The 24,039-nt window shown below is 38.7% G+C and overlaps 1 protein-coding gene across 3 annotated transcripts in view; it reads left to right on the top strand.

Annotated features, from left to right (window-relative positions):
• Window positions 1–24,039, top strand: part of SGCZ (sarcoglycan zeta) — an 840,489-nt gene that overhangs the window by 561,915 nt on the left and 254,535 nt on the right. For all 3 annotated transcript variants that reach the window (XM_075196209.1, XM_075196215.1, XM_075196204.1), the window contains one exon: window positions 527–718. In XM_075196209.1, coding sequence (XP_075052310.1) covers window positions 527–718 — 192 coding nt within the window. The remainder of the gene's footprint in view (window positions 1–526; window positions 719–24,039) is intronic.

Below are 24,039 nucleotides of genomic sequence, written 5' to 3'. Positions count from 1 at the left end.
GAAAAAAAAAAACAAGCTGCAGCGCCACCTGCTGGGCAGAGTTATACACTGACCTATATATTTCTTGAAGGAGAAGTGACAGTTGGGAGTGGTTAGTGGTTGCCAGGGGTGACAGTGGGGAGTTTTTAACACCTTAAGTAGCTTGATGAAGGATGTGGCGATGAAGATGAAGGATGAGGTGATGGAGAAAAGTTATGAGGGGGTGACATGTGGACAATACCACGTTAAAAAAGGGCGCTTGCGTCGGGAAGTAACGCTCTTCCCCTGAGGAGGCATGGGCTAGGCCCAAATGCATGACAAGAACCTTTTTAACACCTTAAGTAGCTTGATTTGACTAGAATGCATGAGTATCATGCACGGGTTAACTTGTTTATATATATATATATATATATATATATATATTTATATGTGAAAACTATAGACTCTGATTTTTATACTGATAATAATACTAATGATTTTGGTCCTATACAAAATACACTCATCTTGATGCACATTGATGAAATGCTTTATTCTTTTTTTCTTTCAGATGACACGAGAACAGTATATTTTGGCCACACAACAGAATAACCTACGGACAGAAAACACTCAGTTTTATCCAGTGGGAATTTACGGATGGCGAAAGAGGTGCTTGTACTTCTTTGTGCTACTACTATTGGTTACCATGATTGTTAACTTAGCAATGACAATATGGATTTTGAAGGTCATGAATTTTACAGTGGTAAGTACAATTCTCACTTTTGCAGGGATATTGATTGTTCACCAGATTTGTTGTTGATAAATGAGTATGCAATATCATATAAATCTCTGGAAATAGGTGATAGTTGCATATATTTTAAAACACAGTTTCTTTGAAAAAAATGTTAAAATAAAATTATATATATATATATATATATATATATATATATATATATATATATATATATATATATATTCCCACAATGCATAGATTAATATTTTCAATGCAGTATATTGATACAGTTGTGCATGAGTATGTTCAAATTGCTGTTTTGTTTTATTTTAATTATTTTGCAAAAAATAATGTAGGATAAATGAGTGGCATATGATTAATGGACAAATAAAGATAGTATGTAACGTATATATTATAGAGCTGCAATCACAAATATATGTAAGTGTTTTATAGCTTAATAGATAATGAATAGATTGATGTACACTGTTTTTACATTTGCTATTCATCTAAATGTAGGCTATTGTTACATGTTATCAGAAATTTCTGTAAAAAAAGGCTATGTATTGAAAATAATGAGTTCCACATTATCACAAAATTATCAGTACTCTCCTGCTCCCCTTTATAACACCAATCCCAATTACCACCCAGTACATTCTCTACAACAAAATACATCAAAGGCAGGGGTGGAACTACAGCGGGTGCCTGGTGTTTGGCTGCTATGGATTCAGAAACTGAAAGGGGCCTGGAAATACTGGATGGCTCCCCATCAGAGGTCCACATTCTCTCATGGGGCTTTTTCTGAGCATGCCCCAGGCAAAAACCCACATGAAGAGCAAAGTGGGGGCTCTGAGAGGCCACAAAAGAAGAGCGACTGCCTGGGTGACAAGAATGGCATTGCTGTGCTCTTACACAAACGTTGCTATGGTGCCCAATGCTGCACTGTTCTGCCACTGATTAAAGGTACATTTAAGTGTACTATTTGCATTATATGTCACCCTATTTATAACACCATGACAGGATATCCTGGCACCTTAGGGTTCTTTGGATCACATAGGCAAGGAGAGATGGAAGAAACAACTGTAAAAACAATAGATTAAATAACAAAAATACAATTAAATAAGCACCAGGACAATCACCAACATCAAAAGGGACTTAGAGCATCTCAGAGTTAACAATACATTACTCGCTGTGCCTCAGATATAAGACTTGTTCATGGCCAATCCAGAAGCAGAGTGTTCATAGGGTCAATTGTCCTCAAAACATAAATATCTAGATTGTCAAGTACGCAATTTAGCCGTGAAACTGTAAAGTGAGACTCCTATCCGATTAAGGTAGCATGCTGTTCTCAGTCAGGATGGTAGCCACAAACTCCTACTCTGTTGTTGATTCCGTTGGTGAACAGCGGAAAATATACAGCCCTGTAATGTTGCAGAATTCTCGTTCAAACTTCAACATCCATAACGGAGTATTATAAGCTCCCGGATTAGCTGTAAGATCCATCGACTTGCATTAAAACTCACGGCAAAGCTGTAAATCTCATAGATTTAACATGGAAAATCTCTGGCCAAGTTGTAGAGCATATAGTTCCTGTCCTCGTGTCTTGATTATCCAGGGCATTTGGTCACAAGCTTTCCACCAGCATGGTAGGAGTCTGTAACCCAGTCACCCTACTTGTCTAGGTTCACCAGTAAAAGCAGTTTTCTTTGATGCTAGATGTCCTATAGAAGATGCGACTAGGATGCAGAAATGCAATCTGAAATCAAAATGGAGCTCAGATGATCTACAAACAATCAAATTTTCCCTTGTAGAGCCTCCCACAGGGAAACTTCCACCCTACAAGTTTAGTCTGAGGTCAGCTGCATTGGATTGGCTGGGAGATGCCTAGAGATTGAATGGGTAGAGAGGATGGTGAGCACAATGTGGGTTTCCCCCCTACTGGGATTTTTCCCAAGAGTCTAGCAGAGTCTAGGGGAGAACAATAGTTTTTCAAACCAGTTGATAAAGAACTGAATCCCAGTTGATTAAACATAACTCCCTGTTTTAACACCCTCCAGGCTTTTGTGTCTAGGAAAGGGCTCCATTGGCTTTCAACTTCCTGTTTTAACAGTTGGAGGGAATAGCTGGCCAGGAAATACGGATATCAGGTGATTGTGCGCCTACCTGGCTACAATTAAGAACCCAATGGATAAATCCATTGTCTCTAAACAAAATCCACACAGATAAATTATAATCCATACATGAGGGTGCGTGTCTATAAGCAGAGTTTACAACAGGCCAACAAGTATAAATAAACAAATTTCATTTAAACAAGTATGCACAGTCTTAGGTTCCAAAGTGAAGTGTGAGGCTGGATGATGCTTGTCAGACCCATCCTGTCACGCGCAGGTAGTACTGTAATCTCAAATTTGACTTTTTAAAACTGCTGCATAAAAACAGAGCACTGAATAATTGTTAATGGTACTTGTAGCTATGTTACATAAGGCAATTTGTATTGTAACAACAACACACAGATTTGGTGTAAATAGCGCTCAAGTAAGATACATTTTTTGTGTATATATATATATATATATATACATATCCCCTCCTATTTCAAAATAGTGAGTTAATACAAGTATCAACACTACAACATTCATTGAACCAAGTGACAATTTGTTGAATTTCAAAGTAATCTCCAACAACCATTGGACAACAACCAATTCTGGAAATTCTCTGGAATCATCATCATCAGATATTTATATAGCGCCACTAATTCTGCAGCGCTGTACAGAGAACTCACACACATCAGTCCCTACCTCATCGGAGCTTACTGTCTAAATTCCCTGACATACACACAGACAGACAGACTAGGGTCAATTTGATATTAGCCAATTAACCTACTGGTATGTTTATGGATTGGTGTGTTCTCTTGTTATGTACGTGATGTATTCCTCTTTCTCCCAGTGAAACATGTAATATAAAACAATGAAAATCATCATAGTGCAGACTGCACCTTCTTTTGTAATTCAATATTTTAAATGATCCATAATAACACTCAATGTTTTATAATAGTGCCAGTAAGAAGGAGTTCATTGTTACTTATTAGAATCACTTATACTGACTGTGCCTTGGATAGGATTGGATTGCATGTTTATCGCCACACTTTAATTTTGGGGAAGCACAATCAAACATTCGCTACCAATCAGGTGCAATGCAAATACTGATTTATCTGTTAACCATACAATCACTGCTGATAAAATGCAATACACACTGTATTTCATATATTGACTTCAGATCAAAACCAACACTTTAGTAAAAAAATATATATAAATGTTCTTTATTACTAGAAAACCAACTGGATAAAAACATAAAAACATTTCAGTATCCAATTCTCATGCAGCCTACGATCCCTGTACAGATGTACTCTTACCCCACTGAGCAGAAACACAGGCACGTAAGTGAAGCAATTCTCTGCAGCGTGGAATGGCTGAAGGCCGACTGCTTCTTATAACTGTCTTGTGAGTCCCAGAGGATTTGATCTTTCAGGGTATCAGGTCCCCCACTTCCACCAACATGGTTTGATTGTTAAAATCTTTATCAAGGTGTTTGTGTATTGTTGTTATAGTAGGAAATTGGTTCTTGGATGATAACCTATGGTGTACATTGTTGCATGTGATAGAAGTGCAGGATAATCTAGAAAGAAAATATCCTTTTAGAATTTGTATTGTAAGTTTAGTGGTTCTTTAATAGACTATTACATCTAAAATGCAAGTTAATCCAGAAAGAAAATACATATTTAAAGATTCTCAAATACATCTGTAAAATAGAAATAAACACCTTTTGTTCCTCTCCACTACTACCAGTACTAATACTAACTATTTCATAAATGTTCTTACATAATTCTTTGTTGAATTTAACTTTTAAAAGCACTATAAAAATATGATGCTGAAAATTTTGCCGATTCTCTTTCAAATCGCAGTGTTGATAACTTTTGATTTTGGATAAGACCCCTTATCTTCTATTTGCTTATAACGCTGACTTGAGTACAGGAAAAATGTGAATAGCAAAACTCTGCTTAAACTTGTAAGATATATATATATAAAAATAAAGATTATTGAGATTACTGTCCACATATTTGTTTAAAGACTAAGGGGTATATTTACTAAACTGCGGGTTTGAAAAAGTGGGGATGTTGCCTATAGCAACCAATCAGATTCTAGCTTTCATTTATTTAGTACTTTCTACAAAATGACAGCTAGAATCTGATTGGTTGCTATAGGCAACATCCCCACTTTTTCAAACCCGCAGCTTAGTAAATCTAGCCCTAAAGGGTATATTTACTAAACTGCGGGTTTGAAAAAGTGGAGATGTTGCCTATAGCAACCAATCAGATTCTAGCTGTCATTTTGTAGAAAGTACTAACTATATGATAACTAGAATCTGATTGGTTGCTATAGGCAACATCTCCACTTTTTCAAACCCGCAGCTTAGTAAATCTAGCCCTAAGAATAAAACCTCCATATAGATTAACTAATATGATTTGATGTGATTTTTTTTTATTTAAGAGAGAGCAAGCAGTCAGCTTATTATGATGGGGGAAGAAATTTAAAAATGATAGCCTATAAGAACGCGGCTACCACATCGGAGAACATATGTGAAGTTTTACTATGGTAATAACTATCTGCATGAAGATGTTTAAGGTGCTTTGCTTACATAAACATTGCCAGAATAACCATAAAGCACCCTTTTACTTCAATATTGTCCAATTCTTTACAAAGTATATTCTAGTCCTGTATTACATCTGCCAAAGTTAGATTTTAAGCCCCATTGCACTGCAATTCAATATTTTAAAGAGAAAATTATTTTAAAATGCATGTATTAGTGCAGAACAAATTCTTTTCAATCAAGCAGTCTGTATGCAATGAAATGTTAAAGTTGGTGACTAAAACATTTCTGTCCATTGAGCCATTCCTAGGTATCTTGTAGAAAATTTAAGGCGTTGGTTCAGTAACCTGTGAAGTATGTGGCTCAAGTAATTGCAGTACTTCAAGCTTAATGACTTCAGTAAAATAATATTTGAAGTGTAATACCAGTAATATCAAAATGCACTCACTTGTGTCTGGATGGTTTATTACAATTATAATTTAGCAATTATTGAAATCATATAATGGAGTTTATAATATGAATCAAACTACAACACGTTAGCATGGGAATAACAGTAGATTTACATCCTTATGTTGGAAAATGGCTATTTGTGCAATTTGATAGTAATGATACTTTCAAAACCTCTTCTGTATACTTTACTTGTTATAACTTCATGCAATTCCCTGTTGTAGACCGTATGTATACATATACAGAATACATATGTTGATCCTGTCTAATAGTGTACTGCGGACAATACACATTTACAATAAGTTGTCAATTCAAATAGTGCACAAAGTTTTATCCAACCAATGGCAAGTATTGCTAATCCTTATTTCACTCAGTGCACCATTTTCAAAATCATAAGATTTGTCAGAAAGACTGATCTTCTTAAATTGAGGAAATTAGATAGGGTGTAACACCAGTCACAGAAGTCCATATAACTGCTATGAGGTCTGATGAGATGCATGAACCCTATGGCTAATAGCATCCAGGTGCTTTTTTACCTGAATCTGTTAGCCTAGGGAGCTTAGTACGAGAGATCAGGGTGGATCAGTGGATATAGCTTATTTAGCTTTAGTAAAGCATATTTGACGGTATGTGACAGTAAATTCATTCTGAAACTGAGCATCTTTCTGATTTTACTCAAGTTAGTTTGGATGGGTAAAAGTTTGGCTAAAGGACAGGGTTTAGAGTGTTATAGTGAATGGGATAAGCTCAGGAGAAGGGCTGATAACCAGTGTAGTATCACAGAAATAAGTCCTGTGTCCTATATCTTTACTGTATTAATAGTGATATTACTTGTATTCTAAAAGGCATGATATTTTTTTTGCAGATGATACCGATTTGTAACAGGTTGATACCCCAGAAGGAGTAATCCAAATGCATAGTAATTAAGGAATCTATTTACTGTTAAATAGCAATCTTGAAGATTTTCTATTGCCAATTTACCATTAAAAGGTCTCAGCTCCCTGGTGATATTAGTTGGCAGCGGTAAGAAGAGTATTACCATTCACAAGACCAGTGCAGGGTCTATCTAGGCATGCGTGACCCAGCTTGCACATGTGAACTTGAAGCTTGTTTTGGGCTTCCAGTTCCATAGTCTTAAAAATAAGAACAATAAAGTTAAAATAAAATTGTATGAAATAGAAAAGAAAAATATAATAATAAAACAAATTACTTTATTTTAATGATAAAGCATATTTTTCAATTACTGGCCCCCAGGAAGGCAATAGCAATAGGAGGTCTCCAGAGAAGGCTACCGCTGTCAATACTGGATATACAGTGCCTGTATGATAGATATAAAGTTTATTTCAATGCTTTAATATATATATTAGTGACTTCCATATATACATTACCAAAAATTGCTTTCATTCTTTGGAGTTCATGGATGTGCCAATACCCACATTGTAGAACCATCAGGCTCCTTTGCTCAAACCCATTTGATTCAATAGATTCTCACCACAACTTGCACTGCACCGAAAGCTACAATACTCCAAGTATAACAGCTAGGGAAGTTTGAAAGCAAACTAGGTCTGTTGTGAGGTTGTCAATGAAGCTGACTGGACGGCTCTGGCGGTCTGTCCATTTAGGTACAATGACAACATTCCACTAAAGAGAACTTACTTTCAAATGTCTCCTGGCTACTACTCTTGCAAAAACATCAAGTACAAATCTGGTAGGTGAATATTTACCAAACAATATAGTCACGGACTTGGGAAACAAGTTATTGAGGAGTGGGGAGTTTAACAAAAATATAAGTGGAATTTCTCTTTAATTTACTTTGTAGTGGCTTCATTGTTGTTCTTAGAAAATTATTATTGTAAATCATTCTGACAAAAATAGCCAAAGCACCTTAATCATTTATATTCATGACAAAAGTATAAAGTGTTATATTACTTGGAGTTATTATTCTATTTTCTTTAAAACAGTTCTATTGATTGAATATAAATGTAATGAAAGGGATTCGACTTGTAGAGTGTTTGTAATTCATCTTTTTCAAATGTTTACCTTCTACATTTTTTTATTGATTAGAAACAAATAGGTATATATTCCCATCAGCATGACAATATTTCATGTGATACAACTCATTGTTTTGCCAAATATAATAATATTCTACAAAAAAACAGTCTTGAACTTGTAACCTATAAATGAAGTTCCACTGCCATAAATATTGTGTTTGACATTCTATATGGACTTGCATTTTTCCAGTATTTAATGGTCCTCCTGGACTTAATATGCACCTTTTGTACATATATATCATATATATCATAATTATGCATTTAAGGGTATATACCAGATTTGTTCATGAATGAGTTTCTGCCTCATACTGTGCAATACACACTTTATTCATGTATGATTGATACATAGAACTATGGTAGCGCTTGTTGAACAAGAAGTCCCTGGTCTGTTGCAGAAGTCTGGTATTATAAATTGATAGAGACATCTATTTCAAAGTAGTTCTTCTGATTAATATTCATGTCCTAAAGAAACAACATTTTATTGTTGCTCACTAAGAAAGTTTTTCTTAAATTTGGAGCTGGGGTCATCTGATTCAGTGGGAACTCCAACAATTCTCCTATCAGTTTTACCTGATTTAAACAAACAGTGAGGCGTGTTCGGTGCCCCTCATTTCCCATTTTTGTAAATTGGTTGAAATTTTACACAAAACAGCATTTTTATTTATTGGTACGGTTATCCTTTAACTGCTTTGCAGAAAGATGTAACATTGTAGCAACTAAGTAAATATCTAACAGTAGAGTTTTCTCCCAAGTTTTATTATAATGACCAATGGGTTGTAATACACAGACTATTTTATTTTCAAATTAAATGCAAATCAGCATGATCAATGAGAAGGAAGTTAACTAGAGAAAATTGGGATTTCTCTTTTAATGTTTTTAAGTTATTACAAGAGTTGATCGTAACTCCCTGCTCCCCATTGCACTGGAACAAAAAAAAAGTAATTAAAAAAATGGAAAAAATATAAAAATATACTACTTGGCTTTAATGGAGTCCTGGGCCTCGTACTTTGTATTTGTCCCCCACCCCTTCGTCACCCCTGAGCGAGGCTACATCAATTCCTGTACTCACTACATTCCTTAGTAGTAGTAGTAGTAGTAGTAGTAATAGTATTTGTATAGCAGCAGCATATTTTGTAGTGCATTAAAATTGGAAAATTACAATCTATAGCAGAAGTGCACAACCTTGTTTGGTCTAAGGGCACATTGGGCATATTTACTTATTTCAATAGGCAGTAATACACTGTTAATTTGCTTAAAAATCTTTGTGGTTATGCCATACCTTACAACATGGAAATAGTGGAGGGTCATGGTCACTTTTGTAACACATACTTACCCCAACCCTTCCCTTATAACGTATTTGTCATATAGGACATATTGACTTTAAGTCCTCAGCTGTAGCCAAAGTCGGGGGAACGATAGTAGTCATCCTAGGTGCTCCTCCCTCTGAGGTGCTTACCCTCTTCAGGCTTCTTACCTTGTGTGGAGTATTGTGGGAGTGGTAAAGAGAGAATAAGTTGGCAGTTCATGTAATCAATCTTGAAAAAACATGCTACTCTATATTTACATTCGAGCAAAGTATCCGTGAGCTGATTTTGTGGCATATTTTTGCTACCAAGTATATCTATAATTACTTCATATGTACTTATGAAAATAATTTAGATTATTTTCTTAGATTTTTTTTACAAGTCAGATCACAAGAACTAATATGTTAGATTAATATAATATAAGGTTGAATTTTAACATATCCCAGAAACAAATAGAAGGGACTTGCTTTTATGTTACTTCTGGTTATTACTTCCATTTGTGGAAGAGGCGAGGCTCACTTTATACACAGATGAGTTAAATAATGTACTGCATTGATAGGCTATTGTGAGTTTAAATATTAAGACAGGGGCGCACGCAGGTGGGTTCTGCTTTTCCAGAAACCCCTCCCCTCCGCGAAGAACAGTGTCCCTACATAGCGGCACTGTTCTATACAGCAGCCGCGGCGCTGTCAAAGAAGCGTCCATGGCGGTGCTGTATTATAGTATAGTACAGCACCGCCACAGACACTTCTTTAACAGCGCTGCGGCTGCTGTTCAGTGCAGTGCCGCCGAAATGTTTCCCCCCTTAAAAATCCTGTGTGCGCCCTAGTGATGGGAAATCTAGTTCATTTTCAAGATTAGTTCATTTTGATCTAGTTCACCCAAAAGATTAGTTCAAAAGATTAGTTAATTTCACTCATTTGACTCAGTAGTTCATTTAGTTCATTTAGCTCAGTTAGTTCAGTTAGATCACTGGCTCTGGAACACTGTTTAGAGAAGTGATTGGAGACATAGATCTAGTCTATTACACATACTGTAGGCATATCTACTACTCCTCATTAGATGAGTTTTAGTCCTGTTAAAATGATCAGATAAGTTTAATATGTCAGATCATTTTTAATATTTTAAAAAGGGCAATCACTTATACAAAAACTAGTAGTGACATGTTGAGCTCTGCAAAGTTAATTACATTTTCATTATTATTTTTTATTTCCATAATATGCAAATGAAAAAGACCCAAATTCAGAGTATTATAAAGTGTCACTTTTTTGCTTTTAAAATTGAGATTAGTGCAATCAGGATATAGGGGAGATGTATCAAACCTTAGGGGGATTTTTTACAGCTATAAAAGACCCACAATAGGCATCACGTCAATGGGGACGGAACCAAAATGGCGCAATTCACGAAGCCACGCCCTCTATACACATAACCCGCTCCAGGAACTCCCAGACATAACCAACATAATGTTGGCAATTATGACTAATCAGCTTCTGTCCTTTATCTAGCAGAGTCTATAAAATGGCAGAAAATGATTAGTTGTTATGGGCAATGTTTCCACTTTATCTCTCTTGAAGGTTTAATACATCTCCCCTGTATATATGGAGCAGTAAACAGAACTATAGTATATAGCATGCAGCACCCAACAGTGCAGTGTGTCTTGAGCTGACAGGGAAGGGAATCTATCCTGTGACTCATGAGCTAAATGATATAAATGATTGAAAATATTCAGAGAGTGGAAAGATTCAGAGAGTGGAAAGATTCAGAGAGTGAAATGAGTCAGAGACTCATATGAGTCAGAGAGTGAAATGAACTAGATGAACTCCTGAGCCAGGAGAATGACTCATGACTCATAGTCAGTGATTGGCTCCACAGTTTCACACAATGTCTGAGCACAGCAGTGCCACCTTTGGCAGTTTAGAGGTACTGACTCATGAGTATTATATGAGAGAGCTGAATAGAAACAAAAGAGCCAGTGTGTATGAGACAGTGAGTGAGGTACTAATCTTTGCCAGAGCTGTGAACTTAATGAATTAGTTCACTTTGAAGATCAGTTCATTTGAACTAATCATTTGTGAACTACCAATCACTAGTGCGCCCCTGTAAGACCCGATACGTATCTAATACCTACTGGTGAAACTGCATATATGAATGGAGAAATGCATTAAGGCACTTGTGGGAACTTTGCACAGTCGAATTGGGAGCTGTTTTATAATATCTTCTAGTGGACATATACTTACAACTTCATAGAGAAATGGAAAGTTGACATCTTCTGATGTGAGCAGTTAGAGTCAATTTGTATTCAGTGCTTCAGAACTAAAATTTTAATGTGCCTGTTCTTTATCTACATCTCACCAACAGTGCACCTTCCAGGTTGCTCACCAGCAGTGCACCCTCCAGGCTGCTCACATGAGATTTTCAAATAATTAAAAATGAGGGTTCCTTATAGACTTACATTGTTCTACCATTGGTTCAGATTGCTTCTTTGAGACCCCCTAAGTTCAAGCTAAGAACTTTAAATTGAATAATCTAGTATCTATATTCATTTACAGAGACTTACATTAGTAGTTATTGTGCAAAATCCTTATAAATAATTAAAATACCAGAGGTGGTCAAGGCTCAATGCGTCAACACCAGGAAAAATAAAAACACTGTATGGGGGAAAGTTCCAAAGAAGAACATTTTGTACCACAGATATGGTTTCATGTTGAAGCATCTGGTTCTATTGAAATGTGCTCTATTTGGACCAGCTAGAAGAACACAAATTAACTATAGCTTGGAACATTAACTATAGACACCCTGGTTTGTGAACAGATGGACAATACTCACTAATGCTTTCCTGTTACAATGCCACTATTTACTGATCCCAATGGGCTAGGTAAAATATTACTACTCAAATAGCACATACCTGAGGAAGCCCTTCCTGTAGAGCATTGCTTCTCAAATCCAGTCTTCAGGACCCCTAGCAGTGTATGTTTTGCAGGTGACTAGGGAAATAATTATACCACCTGTGTCAGTCAGTAATGAATACACCTGTGCTAAAGCAAGGAGATTTTGAAATCATGCACTGTTAATGGACCTGAGGACCAGGTTTAAGAAACAGTGCTGTAGAGATCTCAGAAATAATAGTCAAATGCTGGTGTGGGTTGGTGAAAGTTTTTATCTAATGAACCAGTCCTCGGATGATGTTCTTTGTCTTACCCATCTGATGTGGTGTACACCTAGATTATAAATTATTAAACCTCCTCCTAGATGTCGTGGTTTCAAAATAAACTTGCTGGGAGTTGCCCTTTGTAATAGTTCAGTGTCTGCAATTTATTAGATGTGACACTGAGCAGGGCCATCTTAACAACATTATGGGCCCCCGGGCAAAGCAGTGCACTGGGGCCCCTACATATATATATATATATATATATATATATATATATATATATATATATAAATATAGATAGATATAGATGCATAGCGATACAGATATAGATATAGATATAGATATAGATATAGATATATAGAGATAGAGATATATAGATGTACTTGCTCAGTGACCCTTGAAGGTTTTTTTTGCAGTTTTTTTCTTTTGCAGGATTATTTATTCTAATTAAGAGCCCTGCCTATAGGGCCCACTTGCCCATGGGGCCCCCGGGCACCTGCCCATTGTGCCCAATGGAAAAGATGGCCCTGACACTGAGAAGAGCTGGGCAGAGCTACATATCATATATTGGGTATGTTCTTTATTAAGAGAAATTTGATCTTCCTAGTACAGTGAGGTCGATGGTAGCTGTAATTTATATTTTAAATTTTACACAGTTGATTTAATTATTAATTTATTGGTGTATTTATTATTCATATGCTTAATACTACCATTTTTCATTTGTTTATATTTTAAACACGTTAACAATAACTTTACATGCTATATGTTTCTACTTAAGCATATATTGCAAGTTTTTATTCCTATTTTCTTGTTTTAATATTGAGAAATGCTAAAATGTTTTTATTAAAGCAGCATTTTACTATTGTTTCAGTTCAATTCTAATCAGATACCTTAAAGTTTTCACTATTCTAATAAAGTATAGGAATTATATCTGTCATGAAAATTTAAGATTTTATTTTACAGTATTTCCCTCTCCATTAGAAAAGGTCACTGACATTTTTCTCCAGTTAAAATTACTGAGAAAAATGTGATCCATTATAGCTAACAAAAGTACAGTCATTTCCGTAACAGCATACATATCATTATAAAGTCCAATTGTCACTAGCTTAACAGTGTCTGGTGTCAAGCATTATTCTATGTAACTGAAAATTGCTTTTCATGTTTTAGGTATTTTTTAGAATTTTATTTTCCTGTATTGCAATGATGAGCTACTTGTTCAACCAGTCACTTGCCTGGCAACCAACCACTTTAAAGCTTGAAACCATTTTTAATATATATATATTTATTATACAAACATATTTTTTCTGGATTAATACAGGGCCCTCATTAGAAGTGTTTAATTGTAGATAATATTCAGTGATGTCGCAATAAAGGTGGTAGTACTGGTAATTAAAACTGGGTTCAAAAGCTCTGGGGATCCAGCATGTACCGCTCTATGGTACACGGTCTCAAGGCAAGCACCAGTGTAAGAGAAAAGAGATACAGAGGGCAGCAGCAAGAGTAACAGATAGGAGAAAGGGGGCAGAGTTCAGAGAGACTCAAATAATGCAAAGATCAAGAATTATATTTTTGCAATGTGTGCTATATGTGGAGGGAGGAATTGAGAGAAGCCTGGTTCATATTTTGAACCAAGGTCTTGAAGCAGTTTGCTGTGCCACTGATATTATTCTTTTAAATTAAATACAATTAGAAAAATATTAATTGTCAGAAAAATATCTGAGTAAAAATTAGAACTGTGCACCAATTGTTGGTCAAAAGGCACCGATTTTTGGTCTAGATCCAACCACACACATGTAGATCTGGTTGACAAATGTGGTTATTATTGAGCAGATTTGCCCAACATTGAATTGCCTGGTTGCACAGTTTGCATCAGATTTGATCACTCGGAATGGTAAGGTCAGCTACCCTCTTTGGATAGGTATCTCACCTCAGTGTCGGACTGGGCATGTGCACAAATCTAGTGGATACATTGGGATCTCTATCGAACCCCAGGTTTTCACCAGGGACCATCGCAGGGAGGTTTGGGCTTTGCTGCTGGTGAATTCACAGGTAGCCATCTGCGCTGCCTGTAGGCGTGACAAGCTGGTATCAACAAAAAAAAGAGTCTGGTGAATGTAGTCAGGACTGGTACACAAACGGACTGCAGGATGCCCTATCAGAAACATAGAAACATAGAATTTGAAGGCAGATGAGTACCGCTTGTCCCATATAGTCTGTCCATATTTTAACCTATGGTAACCTCAAACCTTATTTGATCCTTTATTCTTTATTAGGATATCCTTCTATCTATCCAAAGAATGTTTAAATTGCTCTACTGTATAGCCTCTACCACCTTTGTTGGGAGGTTATTACACTGATACACTTTCTATGAAGTAGTTTTTCGTCAAGTTTTCCCGGAACCTACTTCTCTCCAGTTTCAGTGCATATCCTCATGTTCTAATATTTTTCTTCCTTTGAAGAATATTTTCCTCCTGTACTTTGTGAAAACCCTTGAAATGTTTAAAAGTTTCTATCATGTCTCCCCTTTCACTTCTCTGCTCCAAAATACATATTAAGATTGTTTATTATGTCCGGGTAAGTTTTGTGCTGTAGGCCATGCACATTTTAGTTGTCCTTCTTTGTAGAGTCTCTAATGAATTTATATCTTTCTGGAGATATAGCCTCCAGATTTGAACACCTGATGCTAGATGAGGTTGTACCAGTGACATATACAGCAGCAATATTACTTCTTTCTTTCTGCTACTGGTTACTCTCCATATGCAAGTCAGCATCTGACTTGCCTTTCTCATTGCTTTGTTACTTTGCTTACCTACCTTTATGTCGCCTGAAATAGCTAGATCCTTTTCCTCCTCAATAGTTTCCATTATATCAGTAGTACCAAACGACAGGCAGAAGAGAAGTCAGTAACAGTCTGTGTCAGAATTCACAGGAATCAGCCAAAATATGAACAGGACTGTGGCACAGGATTCTGCACCTAGAGCATAACAAAAAGCAGAGGAAGCTTGCCAGATAGTGGGTCTGAAAAGTAACAGACGGACTCCAATGTGTGACAGTATCCCCGCTCTTAAGAGTGAACTCTCAACATCCAATAAATGGCTTAGCAGGAGGATGAGGAATATATCAAGTTGACGGAGAATGGGTTCAGATGTGAAGGCTTGATGGAGTGTGTGAAAGGCTTCAGTGGCCTCTAGTTATATTTCTTAGGGTTAAAATGTTTCTGCACGAAAGCCGTAATAGGTGCTACCACCTAGAAAAACCCTTTAATGAATTGCCGATAATAGTTGGTTATCCCTAAGAGGTGTTGTAAGACCTTAAAACCTATGGGTTGTGTCATTTCTGGATAGCCTCCACCTGCTCAGGATCCATATGGAGACCAGACCTGAAATCAATTTACCCTAGGGAAGGCAATTGTTGATGTTAAACTATACACGTTTCTAATTTACAATATAGATGATAAGCATGACAGCGTGGGAAAATCCCTTATACTATAAATAGATTATATAAACTAATAATGATGCCCTGAAGATAATTTAAATAAATAATAGCACTCATGTGATTATATAAACTAATAAGAGTGCACCAATACTTACCTTAGGGCTTCTCTGTTCCTTTTCTAACTTCTTCTCTCTTCCCACACTGAATGCAGAGAGGCTCCCAGCTCCCTTAAGAGTCTCAGACTTAACGTAATGACACTGAGACACTTAAAGAGCCAAAGCCTCTCTGCATCCTTTGCAATCCGGGAACAGGCTCTCTCTGGGCATTCAGGCAGTGTGGCCCAACAGGCATTTCCCTTTAATTTTGAAACAAATCTTAAAAACATATTTTATTTTTATTTTAAACTTAAACTATTTAATATTCAATATATTGCAAACACTAATAAAAAATAACACAATATAACATGTTGCTGTTACAAACAGGATTGCAAATTGTATAGCATAACACAGTAAAATACAACACATAAAAAAAAAATATTATCAAGATAAACAGTACAACAGTAGTAAGATCATATTTACATACACTGATCAGTCACAACATTAAAACCACTGAAAAGTGAAGAGAATAGCATTGATTATCTCGCTACAATGGCATCTGTCAAGGGGTGGGTATATTAAGCAGCAAGTGAACAGTCAGTTCTTGAAGTTTATGTGTAGAAAGCAGAAAAAATGGGCAAGTGTAAGGATCTGAACAACTTTGACAAGGGCAAATTGTGATGGTTAGATGACTGGGTCAGTGCATCTCCAAACTAGCAGGTCTTGTGGGGTGTTCCCAGTATGCAGTGGTTAATATCTACCAAAAAATGGTCCAAGAACCTGTGACCCAGCGACAGGGTTATGGGAGCCGAAGGCTCATTGACGCATGTTGGCAGTAAAAGTTAGCCGATCTGGTCCAATCCTATAGAAGAACTACTGTAGCACAAATATCTGAAAAACTTAATGCTAGCTATGATAGAAAGGTATCAGACAACAGCGTGCATTGCAGCTTGCTGCAAATGGGGCCGTGTAGCCGCAAACTGGTCATAGTGCCAAGACTGACTCCTGTCCACCAACGAAAACAGTTACAATGGGCACGTGAGTGCCAGAATTGGACCATGAAGCAATGGAAGAAGGTGGCCTGGTCTGATGAATCACGTTTTCTTTTACATCATGGGAACAACGTGGAGTATGTACGTCATTTACCTGGGGAAGAGATGGCACCTGGATGAACTATGGGAAGAAGGCAAGCCGGCGGAGGCAGTGTGATGTTCTGGGCAACGTTCTGCTTGGAAACCTAAGCATTTATGCAGATATTACTCTGACACGTACCACCTACCTATACCTTGTTGCTGACCAAGTACACTCCTTCATGACAACAGTATTCCCTGATGGCAGTGGTCTCTTTCAGCAGGATAATGTGCCCTGCCACACTGCAGTAATTGTTCAGGAATAGTTTAAGGATCATGACAAAGAGTTCAACAGTTGACTTGGCCTCCAAATTCCACAGAGTTCAATCTGATCGAGCATCTGTGGAATGTGCTAGATAATTAGGTTCCAGCCATGGAAGCCCCACTTTGCAACTTACAGGACTTAAAGGGTCTGCTGGTAATGTCTTGGTGCCGGATACCACAGGACACCGTCAGAGGTCTTTTGGAGTCCTTGCCTTGATGGGTCAGAGCTGTTTTTGCGGCAGGAGGGAGACCTACACAATATTAGGCAGACGGTTATTATTGTTATTATGATTGTTCATTTGTAACGCGCCACAATGCTCTGTAGCATCATATAGTAGGAAAAACAGGACATATATAAAAAAAGGACATACAAGCCAGACAAAATAAAATGCTGACATTAGAACAAAGGGTATGAAGGACTCTGCTTATCAGAGAGCTTGTTTTATATTTTTGAGTGGAAGAAGGCACAGCTGAAATAAGAGGAGTAAGTATGGCTTAGAGTGGAGATTAGGACAGCTGTGAGGGTGCATTAGTATGAATAGTATCATTAGGGATAAGGTAAGCTTTAAAAAAATAGATGAATTTATAGAGAACATCTAAAGATTTGAAGGCTGTCGGAATGCCTGGAGTGGTAGGAAATTCCATAAGTAGGGAGCAGCATGGGGAAGTCACAAGTGAGAGGTGGTTACCAGATACAGGTCAGAGGCAAATCTAAGAGGGCGCAAGGGAGAGTATTTTGATATAAGATATGAGATGTATGAAGAGGTGGTGTTTTTGAGGGCTTTGTAAGGGTAAGTAATTTAAATTGGACTTTTGTGGACACAGGGAGCAAGTGTAGGGATTTTCAAAGTGGTTCAGCAGATGTGGAGCAGTGAGAGAGGAAGATCAGTCTTACAGCAGCATTTAGGATAGATTGAAGTGTGGATATATGGATTTTGGAAATGCCAGATAGCAGAAGGTTTCAGTGAAGACGGGAGATGATGAGAGAATGGATAAAAATTTTAGTAGCATTTAGTAGAGATTTGAAGAATGCTTGTTTGGCAATTGAAAGGGCAGTACTGTAAGATGAAAGGATGAATTTATAGTGGAGGAAATCAGGACAGGAACGAGATTTCCTCTAGTGGTGCTCTGCAGTGTGGGAGAACTTTTGCAAGTAGCAGGGCTGTTTGGTGTGCCATTGTTGGGGTTTGAATCGTTGGAGACTGTATGTGGTAGATGGAGCTGCATTGTCTAGGGCTGATGTGAGTGTTTTATCGAAGAAAGAGGTGGTCTGATTAGGGCAGGACAATGTAGACATAGGAGAAAATAGTTGTTTTAATGAAGATGAGAATTGGATTGGGTTAAGAGTACTTAGATGTCATTGTGTATATGTGGATTTGGTTGCAGGGGGGGCATGATGTAAGGTGAAGATGAAGGAACGGAGGATGTGGTTGGAGAGTGGGAATGCTAAGTTGGTGAAACTAGAGATGGAGCAGTAGCAGGAGAAGACAAGGTCAAGTGAGTGTCCATCACAGTGGGTGAATGATGAGGTCCACTGAGGGAGACCAAAGAAGGAAGTAAGTGAAAGAAGTTGAGTGGTAGAAGTGACAATGGGATTATCAATGCGAATCTTGAAATCGCCTAGATGAGAATAAGCAGGTCTGACCCAGGCTGCAAAGTTGTCAAGAAATTGGGAAACTGGACCTGGGTGGTTTTAATGTTGTGAATGATCTGTGTATATCATAATAAATTAGTAGCCTAGAGTTAGTAACCTACAAACATAAACAGCATTTTAAATTTTGGACATTAATCAAACATTTCAATTACAACTAAAGTGCTATTTTCCCAAGCTGCCTAAAGTGACTAATTACTTTTAATAGGGAATAGGTTATTGCAGGATGCAGAGTTCCCAATCTTGTAATTTATTTGTCAAATGAATGATTTCCAAATAGGAAAGATGATCACTCAACCAATTATCTTTAATATATTTATGCTAAATTGCACATGCTTTTGTCAGATGTTTTATTGGTGTTCCTAATAGAGCATGATAAGGATCTAAGCAAAAGACTTTGCAGTACCCTATATACTACTCTGTTATATTCTAAAAAAAGAAATCTTCATTTTTGTTATTCTCCACTGTATTTATTTGGTAAACACAATGGAGCATTTTAGTAGCCTGATTGGAATCAGTAAAAAAGATGAAACCAATAAATATTGTAACAAAGGGAGACATTTTTCTGACAAGAGGTAGAGAAAGTATACAAACAGAATAAAACATTGGCACAGTTATGCACCTAGGTTGAGATTAAACCAGGTAAAAACGTATGTGTAGTTTAAACTTTGTTAACTTACATGATTTCCTCTCAGCAAACAGACAGGGTGTGTCTGGGCAGACAGAGCCACTGATGGGTGTTTTCTTTTAAAGAGAAGGTGGGTGTGTCACCTGTCCATCAATCTAAGGCTGGGGGAGGAGTAACATGTATAAAAGCTTGTTTGTTCCATTTGTTCAGAGAGATCAACGCTGGGTAAGCTGGCTGCTCTTGAGAGAGCTGAGCTATGTCTAGCTAGCGTTTAGGGTCTCCAAGTATTGCTGTGAAATCTGTACGGTGTCAAAACATTTACCATCCTGACAATAAAACTACATAAAAAGGAAGAAGTTGTTCGCGTGTGCTTCAGCAGTAGCGGGCTCTTGCCACAAGTGGTGTCAGGAGTGGGATACTCCGGGAAGCAAGTTTCCGCTACCCAACCCCCGCAGACGTCAACATGGAGGAAGTACTGAGAACCCTCGTGAATGTGGCCGCTGCGCAGCAACAGCAGCAAGCTCAGATGCTACGAGTTGCCGAGGCACATGTGGAAAACACAAGGCTCTTAAGAGAAGAGTTAAGCCAGGTGAGACATGACAGAAATGAACCACTTGGTCCTGTTCTCCAGAAAATGTCGCCAGGTAATAACATAGAAGCATATCTGGTGTTCTTTGAGAGACTTGCAAAAAGGGCAAAATGGCCTCCTAAAGATTGGGCTGAGAGGCTGGCGCCATATCTGACTGGTGAAGCTCAGCGAGCTTATATGGATCTAGATGAGGAACGGGCCTCTGATTATCTGTGCCTAAAGTCTGAGATATTGGCTCGCATTGGAGTTTCCGGGCCAGGCCGAGCCCAGCGCTATCACCAATGGTGCTATGTTAAAGAATAACCAGTCAGAGCGCAAGTGGCTGAGCTTTCTAAAATTTTAAAGAAATGGCTGCAGCCTGAGGAGAATTCGCCTTCTCAGATTATTGAAGTTCTGGCGATAGATCACTGCATCCGGGGGCTGAACCGCGATTTGCAACGGTGGGTGCTGCAATCAGACCCACAAACTTATGAAGAGCTTGCCACCGTGGTAGAAAGGTTTTGTGCACTACAGCAAATGACTAAAGAACCTGCATTTGTGCCAAAGCCGCTGCCACGCCAAAAGCCAGGTTTGACAATCTTTGCTACAGGGCCCAATTGCAAAACTGCTACGGACAGAGGGCCAGGTGCAAAGTTGTCTAATATGAAGAGTTTTGAATGTGGTGAGCCAGGCCACTTTAAGGCAGAGTGTCCTTAACTACCGGAACCCATGGACTGTTCCGTGGCCCATATTGGGCCTGCATTTCCAAGCTGTTTTACCATGAGTCCCACATCAGGAAGTCCTTGTTTGTTCCGGGTGACTGTGCTAATCAACCAAAACCTTGTTCTGGCCTTGGTTGACTCAATTTCCAGCTCTGCCTTACCCGAAACCATAACTTCTCGGTTGCCCAAGGTGAAGGTTCTTTGCGTACATGGCACGACAGAGGAGTATGAAAGAACAATACTACCAGTCACACTGAAAGACAAAACTGTTATGGTGGTAGCTGCCATAGCACCTAAACTCCCATATCCACTCATTTTGGGGCGAGACTTCCCACTGTTTAATGATGCCCTCGGTGAGCGGATCCGGCCGGACATGCCGGCAACTGATGCAACGGTCGGAAGCCCGGTCTTAAAGGAACCGCCTAAAGATCCACAACATCTGGACATCGATCTTTGGAAACTGCCAAACCGGAATGCCATTCTGGGAGTCACAGCAGGAGTTCCACAAAAGCATCCACCTGCGGAGAAACATGGACAGTCCAAACTAGCATTGGTCGGTGATGTCGCAGATGAGCCCACCCTGCCTGTCAGTGAGGATACGGACTGGTCCGCAATACAATTTTGTTTCCTTTGCAGGACTTTGCTCGAGACCAACTTAATGATGCCACTTTGGAACATGCCTTCAAAAGTGTAACTGAGATAAATGGGTTAGCAAAAGCCACCCAGCCTGCAGAAGCTATACCATATTTTATTGTTAAAAATAATTTTCTGTATAGAGTTGCTACTGTACAGGGGGATAAAGTAGAACAATTAATGGTTCCTCAGGTCCATGTAACCCTAGTGTTAAAAGCAGCACATACACATGTCTGTGGGGGACACCTAGGGCAGGATAAAACATGGGAACGAGTTCTGCTTAGGTTTTACTGGCCCGGTGTACACATGGCAGTGAAAAAGTATTGCCGGTCCTGTCCCATTTGTCATAGAACCTGTCCCAAACCCATGTACAGGGCACCTCTCATTCCAATTCCAATAGTACAAGTTCCCTTTGAACGGATAGCTATGGACCTTGTGGGGCCACTGGAAAAATCTGCACGTGGGCACCAATATATACTAGTGGTGCTTGACTATGCAACCAGGTATCCAGAGGCAATTCCCCTACGAAACATAAAGTCCAGCACCATAGCTAAGGAACTTGTATTGATGTTTACACGCTTGGGAATACCCAAAGAAATTCTCACAGATCAGGGTAATCCATTCATGTCTAAACTGATGAAGGACATGTGCCAGTTGCTAGGGGTTACGGCGCTTCACACCTCTGTATGCCATCCACAAACAGATGGCTTGGTGGAACGCTTTAACCGCACATTAAAGCACATGCTCAGGAAAGCAGTGGCTCAAGAAAAAAAAGATTGGGACACTCTTATTCCCTATTTGCTCTTATTCCCTATTTGATGTTTGCCATCCATGAGGTACCTCAAGCTTCAATAGGGTTTAGTCCCTTTGAGTTATTGTTTGGGAGACAGCCCAAGGGTATCTTGGATATGTTAAAAGAAGGGTGGGAGCAGCAAGGTCAAAGGGAGCCAAATCTGGTACAATTTGTGTCCCAAATGTATCAGAGGCTAGGAAAGATAGGGCTCATTGTGCAGCAACATGTAAATGAGGCTCAGGAACGACAGAAGAAAAGTTATGACAAAAGTGCTGTTGTTCGATCTTTTAAGCCTTAGGACAAGATCCTAGTCCTAGGTCCTACCCAGGAAAGCAAACTTTTTACCCATTGGCAGGGGCCATATGAAGTACTAGAGGCTGTCGGTCCTGTCAATTACAGAGTCCGCCAGTTAGGTAGGAGAAGGGAGGAGCAAATATATCATGTTAACCTCCTTAAAACTTGGCATGATGAGGAAACCTCTCCTTAGGTAGTGAGTACTGCCATTGAAAAGTCTGAAGTGCCCATAGAGCCAGCTTTGTCCATTCAGCAGAGACAACAGACTGAAGAAATGATTTGCCGGAACAGGGATGTCTTCTCTTACATTCCTGGGCGCACTACCTTAATCAAACACGACATTGTCACTGCGCCAGGAGTCATTGTAAAGCAGAAGCCTTATCGTATTCCAGAAGCCAGACGGATGGAGGTGAGGAAGGAGGTCGAGAAGATGCTCCAGTTAGATTTAATTGAAGAGTCCACTAGTGAATGGAATAGTCCCATTGTTCTTGTCCCGAAACCCAATGGGACAATAAGGTTCTGCAATGACTTTAGGCACCTAAACAGTATGTCGCAGTTTGATGCCTATCCGATGCCATGTGTGGATGAACTAGTGGAAAATCTTGCTGGTAGCAATTATTTAACAACCCTTGATCTAACAAAGGGTTATTGGCAAGTTCCCCTGACTTTCACGGCCAAGCCAAAGACTGCATTTTCGACTCCTGATGGTCTCTATCAATATAAAGTCCTACCCTTTGGGTTGCATGGGGCACTTGCCACCTTCCAAAGGGCCATGAATAAATTGCTACGACCTCACACAGCTTATGCAGCCGCTTACCTGGACGATATAGTGATTTATACCCCAGACTGGGGATCACATTTAGCCAAAGTTGAGGCGGTCTTAGCTTCATTAAGGTCAGCAGGATTAACAGCTAACCCAGAGAAATGTGCCATAGCCATGAGAGAAGCCAAATATTTGGGGTACATTGTTGGTCAAAGGCATGTAAAACCCCAGCTAGACAAAGTGGAGGCAGTCAAAAATTGGGCAAGACCAGAGAAAAAGTCGCAGTTAAGAACCTTTTTAGGCTTAGTAGGTTACTACAGGCGGTTTGTAAGCCACTTCGCTACTAGAGCTGCTCCACTTACGGACATGTTAAAAAAAAGTTGTCCAGATAGATTAATCTGGTCTGATTCTGCAGAAACCGCCTGGTCTGATCTTCGGTTAGCTCTTTGTTCCTCTCCAGTATTACAAGCACCAGATTTTACCCGGAGGTTCTTCCTCCAAACTGATGCTTTCAGTGTTGGCTTAGGTGCAGTCTTGTCACAGGAGAAGAATGGAGTAGAAAACCCTGTCCTGTACTAAGTCGGAAGTTGCTTCCAAGGGAACAAAAATATGTCACTGTGGAGAAAGAATGTCTCGCAATAAAATGGGCTACAGAAGCTCTGCGCTATTATCTCCTAGGCAGAGAGTTCACCTTAATAACAGACCATGCACCGTTAAGATGGATGCAGAACAACTGGGAGGTAAATGCCAAGGTAACCCGCTGGTTCTTGGCACTGCAAGCTTT

This window comes from Mixophyes fleayi, chromosome 1 (assembly GCF_038048845.1).
Source record: "Mixophyes fleayi isolate aMixFle1 chromosome 1, aMixFle1.hap1, whole genome shotgun sequence".
Lineage (NCBI taxonomy): Eukaryota > Metazoa > Chordata > Amphibia > Anura > Limnodynastidae > Mixophyes > Mixophyes fleayi.
The sequence above is the reverse complement of the archived record's forward strand: the minus strand, read 5'-3'. Positions and strand labels throughout refer to the sequence as shown.